Source organism: Furipterus horrens, unplaced genomic scaffold (assembly GCF_987537825.1).
Source record: "Furipterus horrens unplaced genomic scaffold, mFurHor1.1.pri manual_scaffold_4, whole genome shotgun sequence".
NCBI lineage: Eukaryota > Metazoa > Chordata > Mammalia > Chiroptera > Furipteridae > Furipterus > Furipterus horrens.
The window spans coordinates 25,976,943-25,995,743 of record NW_028327174.1 but is presented as its reverse complement, the minus strand read 5'-3'; the positions used below and the strand labels follow the sequence as shown (position 1 = coordinate 25,995,743).

The 18,801-nt window shown below is 41.9% G+C and overlaps 1 protein-coding gene across 1 annotated transcript; it reads right to left on the bottom strand.

The window, feature by feature from the left end:
• Positions 1-13,614: 13,614 nt before the first annotated feature.
• On the bottom strand, positions 13,615-18,483 carry CDKN1B (cyclin dependent kinase inhibitor 1B). The gene is made up of 3 exons (XM_090272864.1): positions 17,532-18,483; positions 16,889-17,018; positions 13,615-14,916 (listed from the first exon to the last, which is right to left on the bottom strand). Exons 1-2 carry the CDS (start codon positions 18,004-18,006, stop codon positions 16,897-16,899), a joined length of 597 nt encoding a protein of 198 aa, XP_090128990.1. The 5' UTR covers positions 18,007-18,483; the 3' UTR covers positions 13,615-14,916; positions 16,889-16,896.
• Positions 18,484-18,801: the final 318 nt, after the last annotated feature.

Genomic DNA, 18,801 nt, shown 5'->3' with positions numbered 1-18,801 from the left:
CCACTTTCTGAAAGGAGAGGTTTGTGATTTAAGGTCCCTTAACAGCATTAAAATGATCATCACTTGATACTAATAGCTCATGCTTTAGCCAATCTGGAAGAAGTTGTTGAAAAGAGGAGAATGATTATTTAAGGTGTAAAGTCATTAGGGAAGACAGGACGTGGGACCCCTTATGTAGAAACAACCTACCAAACCAAAGAGGCCTCTCTGCTGCTCTGTTCCAGAGGGCCAGGCGGTGATATTTTAGAAGTAAATTTAGGGCTTACCCTAGTGAGCCTGGGGAAGGCCTCTTCTCCTGTGTAGGAGTTGTCACATATTCCAAAGTAAAAAAATAAAAGAATAGCAAACATTCATATAAGGACTGTTTTTATGCAGGTTTTGTTCTAAGTTCTTCACATATCTTAAATGTTTTCCAGAGAAAGGTGTTCTTAAGGTTATGAAGCGGGAGGCAAGGCAAGAAACAGAATCAAGGTACATAAAGTACTTGGCCCATGGCCTGGCACATAGTAGACATTCATCATCATCAGTGTTGACAAACCCAAGATCTAAAGACATTCCCTTTCTCCTACGACATGGCCACCCTCTACATTCTCAAGTGCTGCATCTCCCATTCACCCAATCTCCTTCATTTTGTGCACTCCAGTTTCCATGGCTGGACAAAACCATCAGAGGACATTAATGGGGTTCACAGCTCTTCTCAGGTATGTAACCACAACCCTGGGTCCTGAGCCTGGATATTCAGTTGAAGATATGCTAAAGATAAAGGGGTAATTTCCCTCCTCCTCACTTTCCATCAGCAGTACTCTCTTTCGAGTGAAGATTTGTTTTATTTGGTGGAGGGAAGGTAAAGAGCAGAAATAAGAAAGGAAGGAAAGAAGATAAAATTCAGGAGTTATTTCAAGTCTGCGTTTTGGCTCAGGCTAATAGTTAAAGCTATAATTTTTGAGAAATAGGAAAGGCTATGACTTTTCCTAAAGGCAGAAATAACTGTCATTGGGGTTTGGAATTGTAGGTCACTTAGATTAGCTCCAAAGAACCTGAGTTGATAGCTGAGGAAATGAACAGTGAGTCATCAATGTACGAGCACCTACCTGTAAAAACTTCAAGGACAATTTCTTCTTGGGTGACAACCAACTCTAGGTCTTATACCATTTTAGCCAGCAGAGGTCTCTCTTTTACTAATCTTCAATTAACAACAACAACAAGTCCCTGTAGGTTTTTCATGTTTATTATCCCTCTTCTGAAGTCTCTTTCCAAAGTCAAGTCAATAGTTAATCCTTTGAGTTGCTCAGTAAAAAATGAAGACTAAAATGCTGAGCTATTTGAAGGAAATAATTCCGTATTCACCCCTAAGATGTTCACTTGCTTAGAAGATTCTCACCAATTGTACTGGCAAAGGGCAAAACCCAGGCCGACTCCTAAAATGGCACAAGCAAGCTAAATGCGTGGCAGGGGGGAGCAGAAGTGGTGAGACTGGCTTATTCGGCTGCCTGCCCATTCAGCAGACTGACACCGAGCCATGGTGCCTGGGCGAGTCCTTCCTTCAACACTGAAATATATCAATTGTGACCAGTATCTGTTCTGATGATCCAAGAACTTCACATTCTCTTCATTTACTGAAAACCCACATACTCAGAACTTTAAAACATTTTTATATGGTGTATGTTCACACAGAAATATAAAGGTGCAAGCCTACATAAACTTTCTTTCCCACATCCTATGGGAATGATACCAAGGTAAAACTAAGGGTTTTGACTAGAATAAGATAAAAGAAAGAAATAATCAAGTTTAATTAAAGCTGCTCAAGTCACCCTCTTCAATTATCCAATGGCTTCCTTCCCATTGCTCTTGAAGTAAAGTTTAAAACTCATAACGTGGCTTAAAAGGCCCATCATCATCTAGGCCTTCTTTCCACTCCATTAAAACCACTCGTTCCTGCTGCCCTTGGTTCACACCCTCCCAGTCATAAGCACCTTCTTTGACTTCCTCAAAGTCGTTGCCTGACTTGGGACCTGGGACCATGCTCTGCTTGGATGACTCTTGTTCCCCTCCTGCCTTCCACTGGCTAACTCCTGCTCAGTCTCCATGTCTCAGCCTGAAGATCATTTCCTTAGGAAGGACTTGCTAGCTCCCATCACTGGATAAGGGCCCATTTCAAACCCTTATAGCATCCTACAGGGCGACCACTACAACATGGGGGACTTATAGAAAACTGCAAAAGGCACTGTGAGAGGAATGGATTTTTAAAGACTCACTTCTTTTAGGTAAATGTGGGCTACCCTGGGGAAGAGCTTTGATTCCAAACCATGCTGACTCCCTCAGCTGGACCCCTTCGTAGGAACATAAAGCAGAAGCCCTGAGGTTCCTTCATAGCACTTAAGAGGTCTGTCCAGAAGGTATCCAGCCATGCAATATGAAAAATAGATGTATTTATTGAAGAAGATACAAGATACAAGAAACAATGTATATAGGACAATGATGCCTCAGTCCCCTTCAAAGTAAGCAACTTGGAACCTCACACAGTTCTCCCAATCGCCATTGGCTTTCCTGTGATATGTTCCTGAATCTCATCAATGATCTGAAATCTCTTCCCTTTCAAAGGTGATTATAATTTTGGGAAAAGCCAGAAGTCACAGGGCACCAAACCTGGGCTGTAGGGGGGCTGAATGACCTGCGTGATTAGATGTTTCTCCAGAAACCTCTGAACAAGACGTGATGCATGAGTGGGCATGTTGCCGTGATGAAGCTGCCAGTCACCAGTTTCCGGTAGCTGCAACCTTCTGAATCATCTGAATAGTTTCTGTGAAGAAACGTTCAAGCTTCACGCAAAATTTGATGCATATTCATTGCTCTACACTTGGTCATTTGGAATGTGGCAGTCACACAGTGCACACGCTCACTCAACGACATCTACCACCCCCACTGACTAGTACAGTGAAGTCATCATTGTTCACACATGCGCATTCCAGGCTACTCTCCTTGGCTGCCAGGTTACATCAATATCATGCAAACCATTCTCATTATATTAATAATGGCTGGACTTTTTCTGGACAGACCTCATATTCTTCAGAACACTCACTTAAATTCCATTAAATAATTACAGTTGTGATTTTTTTTTTTTTGTCTATCTCCTTCAATGGCCTGTAGCTCCATGAGGGCAGGGCTCTTGTTAGTCATGTTGAATACACAGAGCCTGGCCCTTAGGAGGGTCTCCATGAGTATGCATGCAACAATGAAGCTGCGTTTGGTACCAGCAAGCAACCATTTAGTTACACTTTCCCATGCTTTTTTCCAGTAAGTCAATAAAAGTTTCACTCTTCAGCCTACACTATTGTACTATCTATAATCTTTCTTTGATTCCTGTGAATAAGTAGTTTGTGGCCAAAAATCAGTAATCTAGCTTCCCTGGAAAGAAACCTGATCCACAGAGATGGACTGCATGATCCCAACTAGGAAACGAATCACAGAATTGTAAGCCAGAAAGAACCTATAAATCATATTGCTTAACTTCCCCACTTCGTAGGAAATCAAGGATTAGAATTTTCTCATTTGTGAATTGAAGGCTGGATGCAGTGGTCTCCCATACTCAGGATTCTGAGATTCTAGGATTTGCCCCAGGTCCATCCAATGGAGAGCGACAGCTCAAGTCTGGCCTGCTAACTTGAAATTTAAAACAATCTCCCCAGCACTATGTCCTAAATAACTAAACTACAGGCAAGGAGTTGAACTGTTGAATTCCAAGCAGAGTCCTGGTGTGCCAAATGCCAAAGATCAAGGAATGTGAGGTTTGGGATAATGTTACCACCAGGATCCCATGTGGCAAAAAGTCGGAGTAGGCTCAATTTTCCATGGTTTGTTAAGATAGCCCTGAGTTAATGGAGTGGTATTTATACCTTACTTATGTGCCCTAGAAGCAAAACCATATCCCCAATAACATATATTCCTCATAATTAATATAGGGATTTAACAATATTTGAAATGAAATAGAAAAATGGGAGGAAAATGAATTAGGGAAATGCCTTGTTCTGTGTTAACATCTGAGAAGAGAGACTGTACATGAGACACAAAGAGAAACTTATTCTCCAAGAATTTCGAGGATAATTATTTTTTAAACTTGAAATATCTTTATGGTTTTTTCTTGTTAAAATCCATTATTAAGATATAAACCAATGCTTAAGTGAACAAAATGAAAGTCTCTTCATAATTCTACTCTCAGGAATTGAAACTAGGTAACTTTCCAGGTTGGTTCTATGCCTATACACATGATTTTTTTTTTTTTTTTTACAAATATAGGGTCATACTATAAATATTGTTCTGTACTTGGTTTAATATTATGGACAATTTTTCATAATAACACATATAAAGCTACCTGGGTGTTCTAATGGTTGCAATCTGTGTCATTCTTGGATATACTATAGTTGGTTCAATCCAATCATCAATCCTTTAATCTTGTATCTAAGGGGATGTTGTTTGGTTGTTTACTTTTTTGTTTCTTTTTTTAAAATCCCCACCTGAGGATATGTTTATTAATTTATTATTTTTATTTTTACAGAAAGAGAAACATTAATTCGTTGCCTCCCATCTCTCGTACACGCCCCGACTAGGGATTGAACTTGCAACCTAGATATGTGCCGTGACCTGAAATCGAACCTGCAACCTTCTGGTGCACGGTACAATGCTCCAATCAACTGAGCCACCTGGCCAGGGCTTTTTGTTTCTTTTTAAAGTCTAATATGTAACTTCACAATTATCATGCTGGTAAATATATCTTTAGTCTCATACCTGACCATTTAGCAGAAGTAAATTTGTAGAAAAGGAACTACTGAATCAAAGAGTAAACCCACAGTGCAGAATATATACAATGCATTATGTATATGTAGTTCTAACCTAACATCATTTACTCCATCATATACGCTCTCTCTACTGATTTGACATTTCATAGTAATCATAAAGTAGATTCTGCTTGAAGTTTTTAAGAGAATAGAGAACTTGAAGGAAACACCAGAATAAGGTGACCATTTTAGAAAATCAGATTATTAGTCAATATTCAGGCATTTAAAAATAGGAATGGACAAGATGTGTGGAGAAAAGTCATGGTTGCTTTAAGAGGCTGATTCAGGAGATTTCTAAGAACAAAGTAAGGTAATGCCAGTAAGACAAATATTCAATGTTTTGGATGAGAGAGATTTTACCCTGAACTTGAAAGGTGGTCATGGCTTCCACACATGCAAACTCCTTGCTTCTCCGATCACCAACAAAGCTAGGGGGAAAAAAATCACTCAGCCTTGGACAGAAGGGAAGGAAGCAAAGGTTAAACTATCAAGAAAGGATAATGGTCACCTTTGCATGAGCGGTGCTGATTGTAACTCTATTTCCTTAATTTTATGTATTCTGTGTATAATTTATATCCCAGTAGTCTCAAACTACAACTGAGCATATTTTCACATTTTAGAAGCCTTTTGTTTTTCCTTTTCTGAAAATTGTTCATAGCTTTTGCTTATTTTTGTATTGGTTTGTTTACTTTTCTTCATTGATTTGTAGATGCTCTACTTATTAGGGAAATTAGTTTTTTGGTAAAATGAGTTGCAAACATTTTCCCCAATTTTCCATAGTCTGTGTATGGGTGTGAGTGTTACTGATTTAGTACCACAAGCAACTCTATACCAGGTCCTTGCTGAGATAATTAGAGATGACCCTAAACTCAACCAAATGCCTTATTTTTTAAAGTTATTTTAAAATTGTGATAAAATAGGTCACAAAAGTTACCATCTGGACCATTTTTTGCAATACATTAATTCTGTTCATTAAACGTCCAATAAAAATAATTTTTTCTTCTTAAGGATAATTGAAAGCAGTATTTAAAAATGAGAAAACTATACTGGCCAGGTAGCTCAGTTGGTTAGGGCATTGTCCTGGTACGCCCAGGTTGCCAGTTCAATCTCCGGTCAGGGCACATGCAAGAATCAAACAATGAACACAGAAGTAAGTGGAACAACAAATCAGTGTTTTGCTTTCTCTCCTTCTCTCTCTCAAATCAATAATTTTTTTTTCAAAAAGAAAAAACATATTTATAAAGTTAATATTGTGTTGGTTGTTGTTACTTGAGAATCCAAAATACAAACTGGATGTCTCTGTTAATTATATTGTTTAAAAATATATGTTATTCATTCTACAGGGGTGGGCAAAAATAGGTTTACAGTTGTAATACAAATACATAATACAGTAATTAATAAATAATAAAAGAAGAATAAACTGTTTTGTGTACTCACAACTGTAAACCTACTTTTGCCCACCCCTGTATACCAGGTATTATGCTAAATACGGCACATACATCATCTCACTGAATAGTTTTAATAACCCTATGACAGAATTGGAAACATCCTTATTACATAACTAAAGAAAGAGAAACTTGAAAAGATGAAGTAACTTGCAACAAGTCTCACCAGAATTAAGTTAGATAACTAGCAGTCTGATTCCAGAGCCTGAAGTCAAACCGCTTGATGGGACCCAGGACATTGTGTGAGATTCTTTTAGCTAGAACATGGATGAACTTTAAAAATTTTCCAGCGGTTATTTATTTATTTACTATTGTAGTTAATTACATATAACATAAAATTTACCATTTTAAACATTTTAACTATATAGTTCCATGGCACTAAGTAAAATCATATAACCCCCACATCATTGTCTTTTCACTGTGCTATGGCAGATTTTGCATGCAAAGTGTTTTTATTTTGATGTCATTTAATTTTTCAGTATTGCATTTTGGATTCTATGTTTTGTGTCATACTTAGAAAGACCTTCCCCACTCTCAGATTATATATTTTTAAAATCCTCTGAGGTTTCTTCTGGTATGCCCATGCCTTCATTATTTTTATTTTTTATTTATTTTTTACACTTCACTCTTTAATCCTTCAGGCATTTATCCTGGTATAAAATGTGAGATAGAAAGTTAGGTCCAGACATCAAAAGAGAGATCATAGTTAATAGATTTAGATTTAGAGTCATTTAACTTTTGGTGACAGCTGAAACCAGAGAGAAGGTATGTTAGCATTGAGCAAAGAGTTTGGACCTTGGGGGATTTGCTTGAACCAAGAGAAAGGTTGAAAGACAAAGAACCTGTGAATCTAGACAAGAGCATTAGTGTGGCAGGAGAAAAACCTAGATGGAGGAATATCTTGGACACCAGGAAAGTAAATGTAAATGTTGTTCTGTAGGATACGGGTAAGAGGAGCCCTGAACCCAAAGCCATAGCTTAGTAACCATTCTCATTTTCTCATTAAGAATCAGGGTAAACCAGCAATTTCTGCTTCACTTTTTTTTTTTCCCCCTGTGTTATTACTACTATAGGAACCAGAGAACATAAACTCTGAGAACTTATGTCACTTTGAGAAAAGTAGTTTGGTCAAGTACAATACTGGAAGAGCATCTTGTGTTGTAATCGTGACATTTCAGCCCCAGCAGGCAACTCAGAAATAGGAAGCAGTTTAGAGCCCCAGATGGACTGAGGGGCTGGAATTTCAAATGGCTGGCTTTATTCACTCTGTATTCTCAGTTGTCCTGGCTTCTAGGAGCTTTCTGTTGCCAGGGCCTGCAGATGAGAACTAGCAGAACAGCACATGTTTGCCTAAGGCCCAAGTTTTTGAAACTATCTTAACTGTTACACAATCCTGCTAGGGACAAAACCTCCATAAACAAAAAACTTCTCTTTTCATCCACATTCCCCCAAAAGACCCCCAAGTCCCAGAATTCTACAACAAATAAGCATTTATCGAGAACATGCAAAAAAAAAAAAAAGTGAGATAAAGATCTCACTTTATTTTTTAGTGAATTATATTTGCATTTAGGCAAATTCATTTTAAATTCATATGGGGAAGAAAGGCAAGCAAAAGAAGCCAGAAAAATTATGAAAAAGGGACCCATTGAGGTGTGGAGGATTAGTGTTACCAGAAATTAAAACATATTCTAAATTAACAGTAATTAAAATAATTTGGTCCTTAGTTCTGAAACTGATAGAACAATGGAACAAAATAGGATAATCAGAACTTATCAGAATTTAGTGTAAAGGTATAAATTCAATGTAAAAGGTATAAATTTACTGCCATCTTTATCACATTGAGTACTCCTATCCAAGAATATGACACCCCTTTTGATTTGTTCATGTCTTCTGTTAGAGATACAATCTCAGAATGAGAACATCTCCATCTCTCCACCTCCTTCCTGTCTGCCCAAGAGTGGTAGTAAAAGTTACCTGTGGAAGTTTTGTTTGGGATCTAAATTTTTTTTTCCAGAGTCATTCCTAACATAGTGGACTTCCCAGTCTCTCTGTTTACAAAATGTAGACAACAATGATCAAGTCTGACTTAATCAGACAGGTGTTGGGTGTTGGCAGAATTATTTTTAAAGGTTCTAGTGGCTGAGTTTAGGCCTTGAATTAACTTAGGAAGTTAGGATGGCAGCTGGAAGTTACCACCTACTCAATATTATTAGCCACCAATCTTAAAGATGGAGCTTCAAGTTACCATGGGTGTTGGTCTAGAATAGCAAAATCCAAGAGAAATAAAATGCACGTCACATCTGTAAATTACAGTCTAGTAACCACTCTAAAAAAAAGTAAAAAGAAACAGATAAAATTAAATTTAATATTTTTATTTAAAATAGTATTTCAAAAGTATGATCATTTTAACATGTAGTCAATATGGAAATTACTGAAGATATTTAACATATTTTTATGCTAATTCTTGGAAACCTGGTGTAAATTTCACACTTCACACAGCACATCTCAGTCTGGACTAGCCACATTCAAGCGCTCCATAGTCACATAGGTTTTCCGGCTACTATATTGGACATTACAACTCTAGAAGACAGTCATGAGGAAGGAAAATTGCTTAATTTAGTAGAAATCCAGGAACCGCAAGGTTGGAACTATAGTATCTCAAGGGTCTGGAATAGATTTTAAAAATCACGAGCCCTAATATTCATTTGATAGTTGAATCTTTTCTACAATGTCCCTATCAAGGGATCACCCAGACTGGTGCTTGACTCACACTTTCAGGCATGATGAGCTCACTGTTTCTTGAAGCTAGCCAGTCTATTTGGGGGCAATCTTAACTCAAAAAATTCCTTACTAAGGGCACAAGCAGGTCAGCTTATAGAGGTCTGAGAAGCTTAGTTGGGTTGGGCTAACGTTAAGGTGTTAGTTGGGCTAAGAAGTATTGGGGGTGTTAATAACTAAAAAATGGATGGGGTGGTTTGGATAGGAACTGTTAGACTACAGGCTGAGGCTAGACATCTGATTCAGATCGTCAGCCACACTGTAACAAGAGTAACAGGACCCCTCCCCCCCACACACAAAAAACAATGTATATATGCTAACTTCACTAATCTGTAGATAAATTGATTTGAAAAATAATTTAAATTATGATAAACTTAAATTTTTTTCTCCATAAAGTAAAATATAATTGGTTTATAATTCATCGGTATCATATATATATTAGACCTGTATTACAAATAACATCATCCTAAATACTAAGAGTACCTTATCAAAGGAATTAATTTTCAGATCCAGAAGTCAAAGACACTGCCAGTCATTCCCTCTTTCGATTTTGTTTTAACCTTTTCCTCACACAGAAGCACTCTGGAAATTAGGCAGAAAACTTTTTTTTAAAAAAATCAGTAAAAATTACACCCACTGCCTGACTGACTTTTGCATTCGGACTGGGTGGCTCTTGAAATACTTTATCCCTTGTATTTTCATCTCTTCTGTTTCTTTTTATTTTTTATTTTTTTTCTCTTGGTAGTGAGGTGTTCTTTTCCGGGCCACCTTCGCCCTCCCGCCTTCCCCATTTCTACCTTTCCAAGGCAGGGGAAGGTGCATCCTCGCCAGAGCTCCTGCCGGCGCCTCCCTAGTACCTCTGGCCAGCGGCCGACGAAACGGCGCACCCTGGACATCCATTAACGTTTATACTACATCTCTGGCTTCGCCAAAGCGTCTCCTAGTTGTTGACCGCGGCCCCACACTCCCCACCCGCCTGCACCCTGTGAACCGCACTTGGGGGTAAAATTTTGGAATAGAAGCTCCGCCCACCATCTTCCCTCCCGCCTCCACAAAACCAGCTAAACACCCCACTTTGGTCCGCCAAAGCGGACTTTGTCACACGATCTGGGGTACCGTACTTTTCGCAAGAAAACAAGCATCCAGAAAAAAAAAAATTCAAACTACACTCATCGGCCAATGGGGAAGAAGGGGGCAGTGGGCGGAGGAACCGCGGGGCGGGCAGGGTGCGCAGGGGCTGTTACCACCGGGATTCGTAAAAAACAAGGCGCGCACCGGGTTTGGGGCTTTTTTTTTCCACCAAAACCAGTTCAAGCGCGAGACTCCTCCTGTAGCTGCAGCCTCTCGGATCCACCTTAAATCTTCAGTGGACTCAGCACAGGGGTCAGTGGGCGCAGCCAATGCCAATCAAGTTTACTACCACCAGCACGGGAGGGAAAAAACGAGAGGAAAAAAACAATCTTCAAGTTCCCCAGTCCACACACACGCACAGTCACACGGGCGCACGCACACTTATACAAGCACACAAAAGGAAGGAGGCGGGGGTGGGGGGTGGACAGGAGCGCGCGCGCGCGCGCTCGGGCGCGAGGGAATGGAAATGTTTGCAAAAGGCTGGCTGGAGGCTCGGTGCCCGAGGCCCGAGCGCTCGGGGAAGGCGCGCGGGAAGCGCGGCCCGGCCCGAACGCCATGATGGTGGCCGCTTTTTGGAGCCCATTTTCTGGCGGGGAAGCTGCAGTGATGCAATCCCTCGGCCCGGCCTGGCTGAGGGTTTCCTCCCTGCTTTTACTTAACGTTCCTTTCGAGGCGCTTCGACGTTTCACGCCCAAAACGCAGAGATTTCTTTTACTTTCCAATCCCTGCCTACTCTGTGTGTCCCCACGCGAGACAGGCCTGGTACGTGGGTAGGGGACACACAGAAAGACGAGTTTACGTGTAAACACTACACTTTCGGTTCTGTGAGGACTGAGACTGGCCCCACCCACAGCACCCCCACGCGAGCCCAGGTTCCTGAGGTTCTCACCACCGGGGTGGTTCTAGCATGACCGTGGGCCCTCTTCCCCCTACCTTCAGCCCCTCTCCACTTCCAGGATTTTTACCTTCAATTTACTGGGGAGGGAGGGGAGCGAGCATAGGGTGTGGCTCAGGTGAAAGAGATGGTAAATTTTTTTAGAAGTTAGTACTCTGGGAAACGGATCGGAGAGCCTAGACGAGCTTTTAAAACACTCTTTTCAACCTAAAAAGGCTTATGAAGAACAAGTGTCTACGCTAAAGATGATGAAGATGAAATGGCGAAGGCAGCGTTCCACGGCGGCCGGGAAATGTCGCTCGGCGCAGCAGGGCGGTGGGCGCACGGTGGCCACAAAGGCCGCCCGCCCCGCTTCCTTCTTGTTGATTTCTAGGGTCCCCTCCGTCCCCTAATCGTAACCCCTGGACCCACGATCTCCTAATGCCTCCCTGGCCAGCCCCCACGCTTGGTAGCTGGTGATGCGATGGGGAGACTTCGCAAAGCGGGTAGAGGGAGGAAGCGACCCCCGCGAGCGGCAGTGGCGCTCGGCCCTCCAGCGCGCCACTATGCCTCTCCTTGCCGCCGGCAAGCCGGGAAGCCTTTCGAAATGCGCGGGGCTGCGGGTCATTGGAGCCCAGGGTGGGGGTGGGAGCGGGCTGCTGCTCTGGAGGATCCAAGGATTCTGAAAGGTTCTCCTTTTCGCTCAGGTCCCTTAACCGCTCTGGAGATGGCAGAGCACTGTTGGGGAGGGTCTGTTTGTGGAGAGGAACGAAGGTCTTTCGCTTCTTTCTTAGCCCAGAGGAGAGATGATGAAGGAAACAAGTTTCTGAGAAACCGCTCAGCTCCGCTGCGCTAGCGGAGGCGCAGCCGCCCTTAGCGGCCTGCGGGCGCCCCGGGCGCGAGTACTGCGCGCAGCCACCCGGGCGGTGCGGGAGCTTGGGAACCGCAAATTGCAAACCTGAAGGCGGACTTGGTCTTTTTGTCCCCAAGCGCCAGCCAGCCCGACACCGCAACTACCGGGAAGGGCTGGCGCAGGGCTGCGGGGCAGTTGGGAGAGACGACGGCGCAGTGGCTAGGGAAGCGGGGCAGGGCGTGGCTGGCGCCGGTGGCCCGGTCCCCTCAGAGGGACGCCCGCGGCGGCGACGCAGTCCTGGACCCGGGAAAGGACGCTCCGAACCGCGGGGACGCATTTGGAGACTTGACATAGAAGTGTAATGGATCGACCCGGCGACTTGAGGACTGCGTTCCTGAGAACTTGCCTAGCGCGGCGTGCACCCACTGCTTCCTGGCCCAGCACTCCTAAAACGCGATCTCTAAAAATTCACATTAAAGATGCCTATTTAGGAAAGAAAAATGGGGTACAAACAACAATTAAGAGGATTTTTTTCCTTTGTTAGAGACACGTTTTAAAGTACCCTTTTTGCTCAGGGAAACTTTTATTTCATTATTTCCTGACTCTCCCTCCACTCCTTCCTCCCCGTTTTGAGTTTTCTTTCTTTCTCAGTGTCTTCCTGAAAAACCCTCTGTATGCGTCTTTTGAATAGAATCACAAAAACACCTTTCAGTCTTTAATTAAAATAATACCTACTTGGAAAATGTATCCCAGCCAGCAAAGGACCTACTTTTTACCTCTCCCTTCCCAGCAGATACACAGTCAACCCTACTTAAAAAAAAAAAAAAAAAAATTCAACTTCGGGTCAAAATTAGCTGAAACTATCTTGTTTAAAGCCCTTTTTGGGGTGCAACAATTTGAGGGAATCAGTTTAATTCAAAATCAGATTTTTGCAATTTAACCAATTTCAGATTCCTAGAAAAAATAATTTACTTTTACACGTTAACCACATTTTTAAAGAGAATGTAAAATTAGAGGAATTATTTTAGTAAATGACTTTTAAATGTCTTATTTTTTCCCCTTATTTATGTAAAAAATATCTATCTCTGCTATGTGAATGTAGGGACCCAAAACTCTCAGACTTTGTTGAGATTAACCAATTTTTGGTTGTGTAGATTACCAGGAAATTCAGAAATTTAGGTATTTGTGTTTAATACCTGTTTTATCTAAATTAGTGTGTAATGCATACCAATTTCTAAAGGATCTATGTATCTGAATATTTTGCACAAAAGGTGTAGATTAGATGGTCTGAACAATTGCTCTAATTCCTCACACTTTGCATGTGTAGAGAATTTAGAAAGCCACTAATGTTACTTTCATTTTCAGTCCTGCAAATGTGTAATCAGTGTACACTTATGTAAGAATTTTTAGTTCTGACACATTCATATCCTAGAAGACATAAATATTTGAACTAATGGAGATTTGACAATCATATGAAAATGTGGCTTTTCCACTTTATACTTCTAAAGCTTTTTCCACCCACACAGAACTAAGTGGAAAATAGTGACTACTACATTTAGACCCACAGAAACATCTTCTGAGTTGTGGGCCTGAATTATTTAGATATTCACTTCATACTATATTTGTGTAAATTTGATTTAAATGCAAGGTCGAGTACCTCAAGTGTAGTAAAGCACATTACATACAGTTCAACTCAATGAGTAGCTACGCAAGTTTTCTTTATTGATTGTTTGATATGTAACAATAATTGGCATATTTTTCACACATTACAAAAAATTATACTTGGCTCAGTATGCAACCATTTAAGCACAGCCATATTATTTAAAGAAGGAGGGGAGGAGATCTATTCTACCCAATACAGCATTTACAAATGCACAAAACATGCCACTTTGGCTTGCATATTGTCTAGATTAAAAAAAAAAAAATCTTTTTAACATAAATAAGTTAGTATAATTTTTCAGTGTCTTTACAGAGTTATGTACACAGGTACAGTTCAAATTGTTTTGTTTCATATACATACACAGGCAATGTAAAAATACTGTTTAAAGATGTAGTATCCATTTCACTTATACCATATTGTCTTTTTTCTATACACACTTTCTTCCTAAAACACCACTTTCTTTTGGGAAAACTAACAAATAGAGTGAGAATCTTTAAATTTAAAATTATTTCATTGTTTTTTTATGTGAAGTTACATACAGATCTTTATTTTGACTATGTCTACACAGCGCAAGGTGAAAAGAAAATCAGAAATTTCCTCAACAAATCTGATAAAATTAGATGGCCAATTCTGAACATTCCAAACTCCCCCATTTTTTTGCCCAGAATTACCTGGAGTGATTACCTAACAGCTGAATAATTAACTGGCAAATTCCAATTGTAAGGGGGCCTAGAGAGGAGCACTGAGGACAGTCTGTTGTTGTTTAAAAAAAAAAAAAAAAAAAAGCCGTTTGCTGCTACATAACGGAATTATGAGAAATAGCTTCCTGTAAAAATAAATAGGGGTTATTTGTAGCCAGTGTTCAAATCTGAATGATTTTTAAAATGAAGTATCAGTTTTCACTGAAAGGGACATTACATCTTTAAAGAAAACAATTCAAACCCTTTCCCTAAACTGTTTCTCTTTATGCAAGTCAAATATTTTTCTCCTTGCTCTAAATGGAGGCAAGCTCTTCACATCCCCATGCCAATTCCTTGGCCCCACCCTTCCCTCCCTTCCCCAAAGTTTATGTGCTACATAAAAGGTAAAAACTATATACACAGGTAGTACAATGAAGCAAATAAGGAAAAACCTAATTGCACAATGCTACATCCAATGCTTTTAGAGGCAGATCATTTAAGAGCGCCTAAAATTTTAGTGTTATTTTGTTGTTCCTTTTCAGTGCTTATACAGGACGTCCACTTCATGGAGTCAGCGATATGTATTTAAAAATGTTAATTCATATCTTCCTTGCTTCATCAAGCAGTGGGGTATCTGATATACAAGGAAACATACTCGCAATTCTGCAAGAGAAACAGAGGAAAGAATTAAGAGAAAAGCACTAGAATAACATTACCAATAGAGTACAGTAATTATTTTGTCACTTTTAGTGGGGAAATACCTGGGTGATGGAAAAGAAAGTAGGTACTAAAAGTTGATGACTATAGTTATCTCTATCCAGTGTTTCTTTCACTGGATTTTTACTCTTCTCTGTGTTGTGTACTTTTATCTACAGCACTGGTTCTCGACAGTGAGCAATTTTGTACCCCAGGGGACATTTGCAATATTTAGAGACATTTTTGTTTGTCACACCGGGGGAAGGGGGTGCTACTGGCATCTAGTGGGAGAGGTCATGGACGCTGCCAAACACTACAATGCACAGGACAACGTCTCACAACAAAGAATTATTTGGCCTAAAATGTCAATAGTGTAGAGGTTGATAAATCCTGGTCTAGAGAATCAGGGTCAAAGATGGTGAAACAGGAAAATTAAGAAACTATCACTTAAGAGTAGCAAAATTTTCTAGTTTGAACAACAATGGAAAATACAACTTATAGCCTACAAAAAAATTCTATTAACTTTTTTTTTTAATATTCTATTTCTTAGTCATATGCAGAATATACACATGAATGCTTCTGAATAGGACTTTACTACTATTTCTAGTATTCACTGAACTGGCAATATTTACTAACAAATGCCTATGTCAGAATGAGACCAGGTCATCTGATGAGCTAGGCCACAAGTCACAAACCAACAACAGCCACAGGTGGTAAGGTTGTGTCAGAACAATTTTTCACCCAATTTTCCCACTTCATATTCAGCTGTAATACAGAGGTGCTATAGTGCTATTTTATATAAGCTCTGGATAATAGCCGATGTATGTGAAGAAGTCATATATATGACATAGTTTTAAAAACGCAACGCACTTGGACCCCACTTTAATCCCTGTGTACCTTATTTTTAAATGTTTATAAATGAGGATTTTAAAAGTTGGTATCAACATCTATTAAGATTTCTTTATATGCTAGGCTATGAGCATGTTTGTGGTGGGGTGGGGAGGGCGGAGAAGAGGTCACAGCCTTGTTCAGGGTAGACCTACCCTAGCTAGCCCTGATATCTACTATTTCCCCTACAAATATCCAAATCGTCTTGTTATAGCGTGATTAGCATATACATGCTGACGTGTTCCTGGATTGCTGACTCTGGCAGAGTTAATTTAACTTCTGCTTTGCAACTTCAGTGTACCAGAAGTTCTGAGGAACCTTAGTTGTTGTTGGTTTTTTTGTTTTGTTTTGTTTTGTTTTTTTGAGCTCTCTATTGTGGTTTTTTAAAAAACATGCAGCTTCCCTCTCTGTGCCCAAAACTTATCAGAAAACAAGGAAAATGATAGTTTATGAAAATGATAAAGATAAAAGAACACAACATACCTCTCTTTTGGCATTTCTAACCATTTGATTAACAAAATATGAGCCATCTGTACCTAAAGTTTCCCACAAAATTTAAATGTAATCATTTATTCGCCATTTCTCCATGTATGGCCTGGAATATGCTAACTCAACTTGAACCTCTGGGAAATGAATTCTCATGAAGTGGGTCTGAGGCATACCCCTAGGTGGTTGGTGTTCAGATGAGGAAATAACCTATTGTTCCCAACATGTTTTGGTGGGACTCACAGGGAACTGACCTACCTACCCACAGGGCCCTGGTTACGAGTACTTGCCTGGGACTCTAGGACTCTAGTTCCCGTCATTTCCGAGTTTCAAGAGAAAATAACCTCAGGACATGGAAACTCTGAAGAAATACAGTATCCCCACAGTGATTCCCAGCCTCACCCCTTCCTACTTTTTTAACCTCACAAAATATAAACAAAATAAAAACCCACAAACTCTAATCTGCCAGCAACCACTAAGATCGGATATCTTGGGGTTTGAAAACTCACGAGTTCCTGCAGCCTAATTCGGGTGTCAGTTATTTGCTCTTAGTAATCAAACCTACCGAGAAGTTTACGTTTGACGTCTTCTGAGGCCCGGCTTCTTGGGCGTCTGCTCCACTGAACCCGAGTTCGGGGAACCGTCGGAAACATTTTCTTCTGTTCTGTTGGCTCTTTTGTTTTGAGAAGAGGCATCTAAGGACAACAGGGAATTTTGAAAATGAACACACACAATCTTTATTAGAAAAAAACAATGGCTGGCAGAAGTTAGCTCAATAGAGGATGAAAAACCCACCACCTCCACCCACACTGGGCCCGTCATTCTGAGTGGCCTTTAAGGTCACAAAAAGAGGTTGTTTTCACATAACAGACAGTGTTTACTACGCCCTAAAGCTCTCTCTCCAAAGCGTAGGGGAAGCCGCTGATAAACATTCCAACGTTGTCATATACCTACCAACCGCTAGACGCGAGGACCTGCGATGTTTTCGGTTAGTAAAATGATCAGATAATACAATCTCAGGCTTCTGACTTACAAATCATGCACAAACAGGTAACAGTCACAACCTAGATTACGAAAGTTCGCTCCCAAAAAGCTGTATCAGAATACAGTGGGGGGACAAAAAAAAAGGCTGATGGGTTAAGCCCCACAAGCAGGCAAGGCGGTGCCCCAGACACACAGACATCCTATGCTTTTGAGAGGGTCATTACCGTCTGCGGCAGGTCGCTTCCTCATCCCAGCGCACTGCTCCGCTAAGCCCGCCTGGCTCTCCGGTGCATCAGTCTTTTGGTCTACCAAGTGTGTGTCCTCTGAGTTTGCCTGAGACCCAAGTAGAGGTCCCGCCTGGCGGTTTCCGCGGACATCCTGGCTCTCCTGCGCGGGCACCTTGCAGGCGCCTTTGGGTGGCCGCGGGGGTCTGTAGTAGAACTCGGGCAAGCTGCCCTTTTCCACCTCCTGCCACTCGTATTTGCCCTCCAGGGGCCTGTGATTCTGAAAATCAAAATTCCACTTGCGCTGGCTTGCCTCTTCCATGTCTCGGCAGTGCTTCTCCAAGTCCCGGGTTAACTCTTCGTGATTCACCGGGCCGAAGAGGTTTCTGCAGGCGGAGGGCTTGGGGTACTCCGCCTGTCTGGCGTCCATCCTCTCCAAGCTCGGGCTCCCGTTAGACACTCGCACGTTTGACATCTTCCTCCCAGGTCTTTACGACCGCCTCTCGCTCTCTCTCGGAAAACAAAACTGAACAAAACAAAACGCCCCGACCCGACCCGAACTCCACTTATAAAGCCTGCGACTGCCCTGGGAGCCAAGAGAAACAAACCCCAACAAGTAACTGGCGCGTCAGGAGCGCGCTAGGTCTTGGGAGGGGGTGAGGGCCAGGCAGCCCACAGTCTCCGCCGATCAAGTGTACTAGCAAGCGAGAGGGCGGGGAGGGGAGGGGAGAGGCGAGAGGCGGGGGTGGCAAAGGCAGTCCAAGTCCAGGCTGGTGCAAGCCCGCGCGTCCCGCGAACCGAGAGGCTCTCCAAACCTTTCCGGCGTCAGTGATGCGGAGGGGCGAGAAAGTGGGCAGAGGGGAAGGGAAGAATAACACCCCGAAAAGACGAGCCCCCTTTTCTTAATTGCCCAATATGGCGGTGGAAGGGAGGCTGACGAAGAAGAAAATGATTGACACTGCAAGTCTATTTAAACAGAGGTGGAGATCCATTGGTCGCGGCGCCGGGAGCCGCCCCGCCGAGGCTGGCGAGCGCGGCCTTAAGGTGGCCCCGGCGCGATCCCGCCGTCTCCCCGCCTCCCTGAGCGCGCCGACTCCGTGAGCGCCGCCGGGAGATTGGCTGGTCGCGTGATTGCTGGAGGTGTACTGCTGCCAACAAACCTGCTCTGGCTGGCCTCGGAGAAATTAAAAATAAGACAAACAAACTAGCCAAACGGCTGGGAACGTGGGGAGGGGCCGGGGCAGCGGGGCCTTAGGTTCTGGTCCCGGTG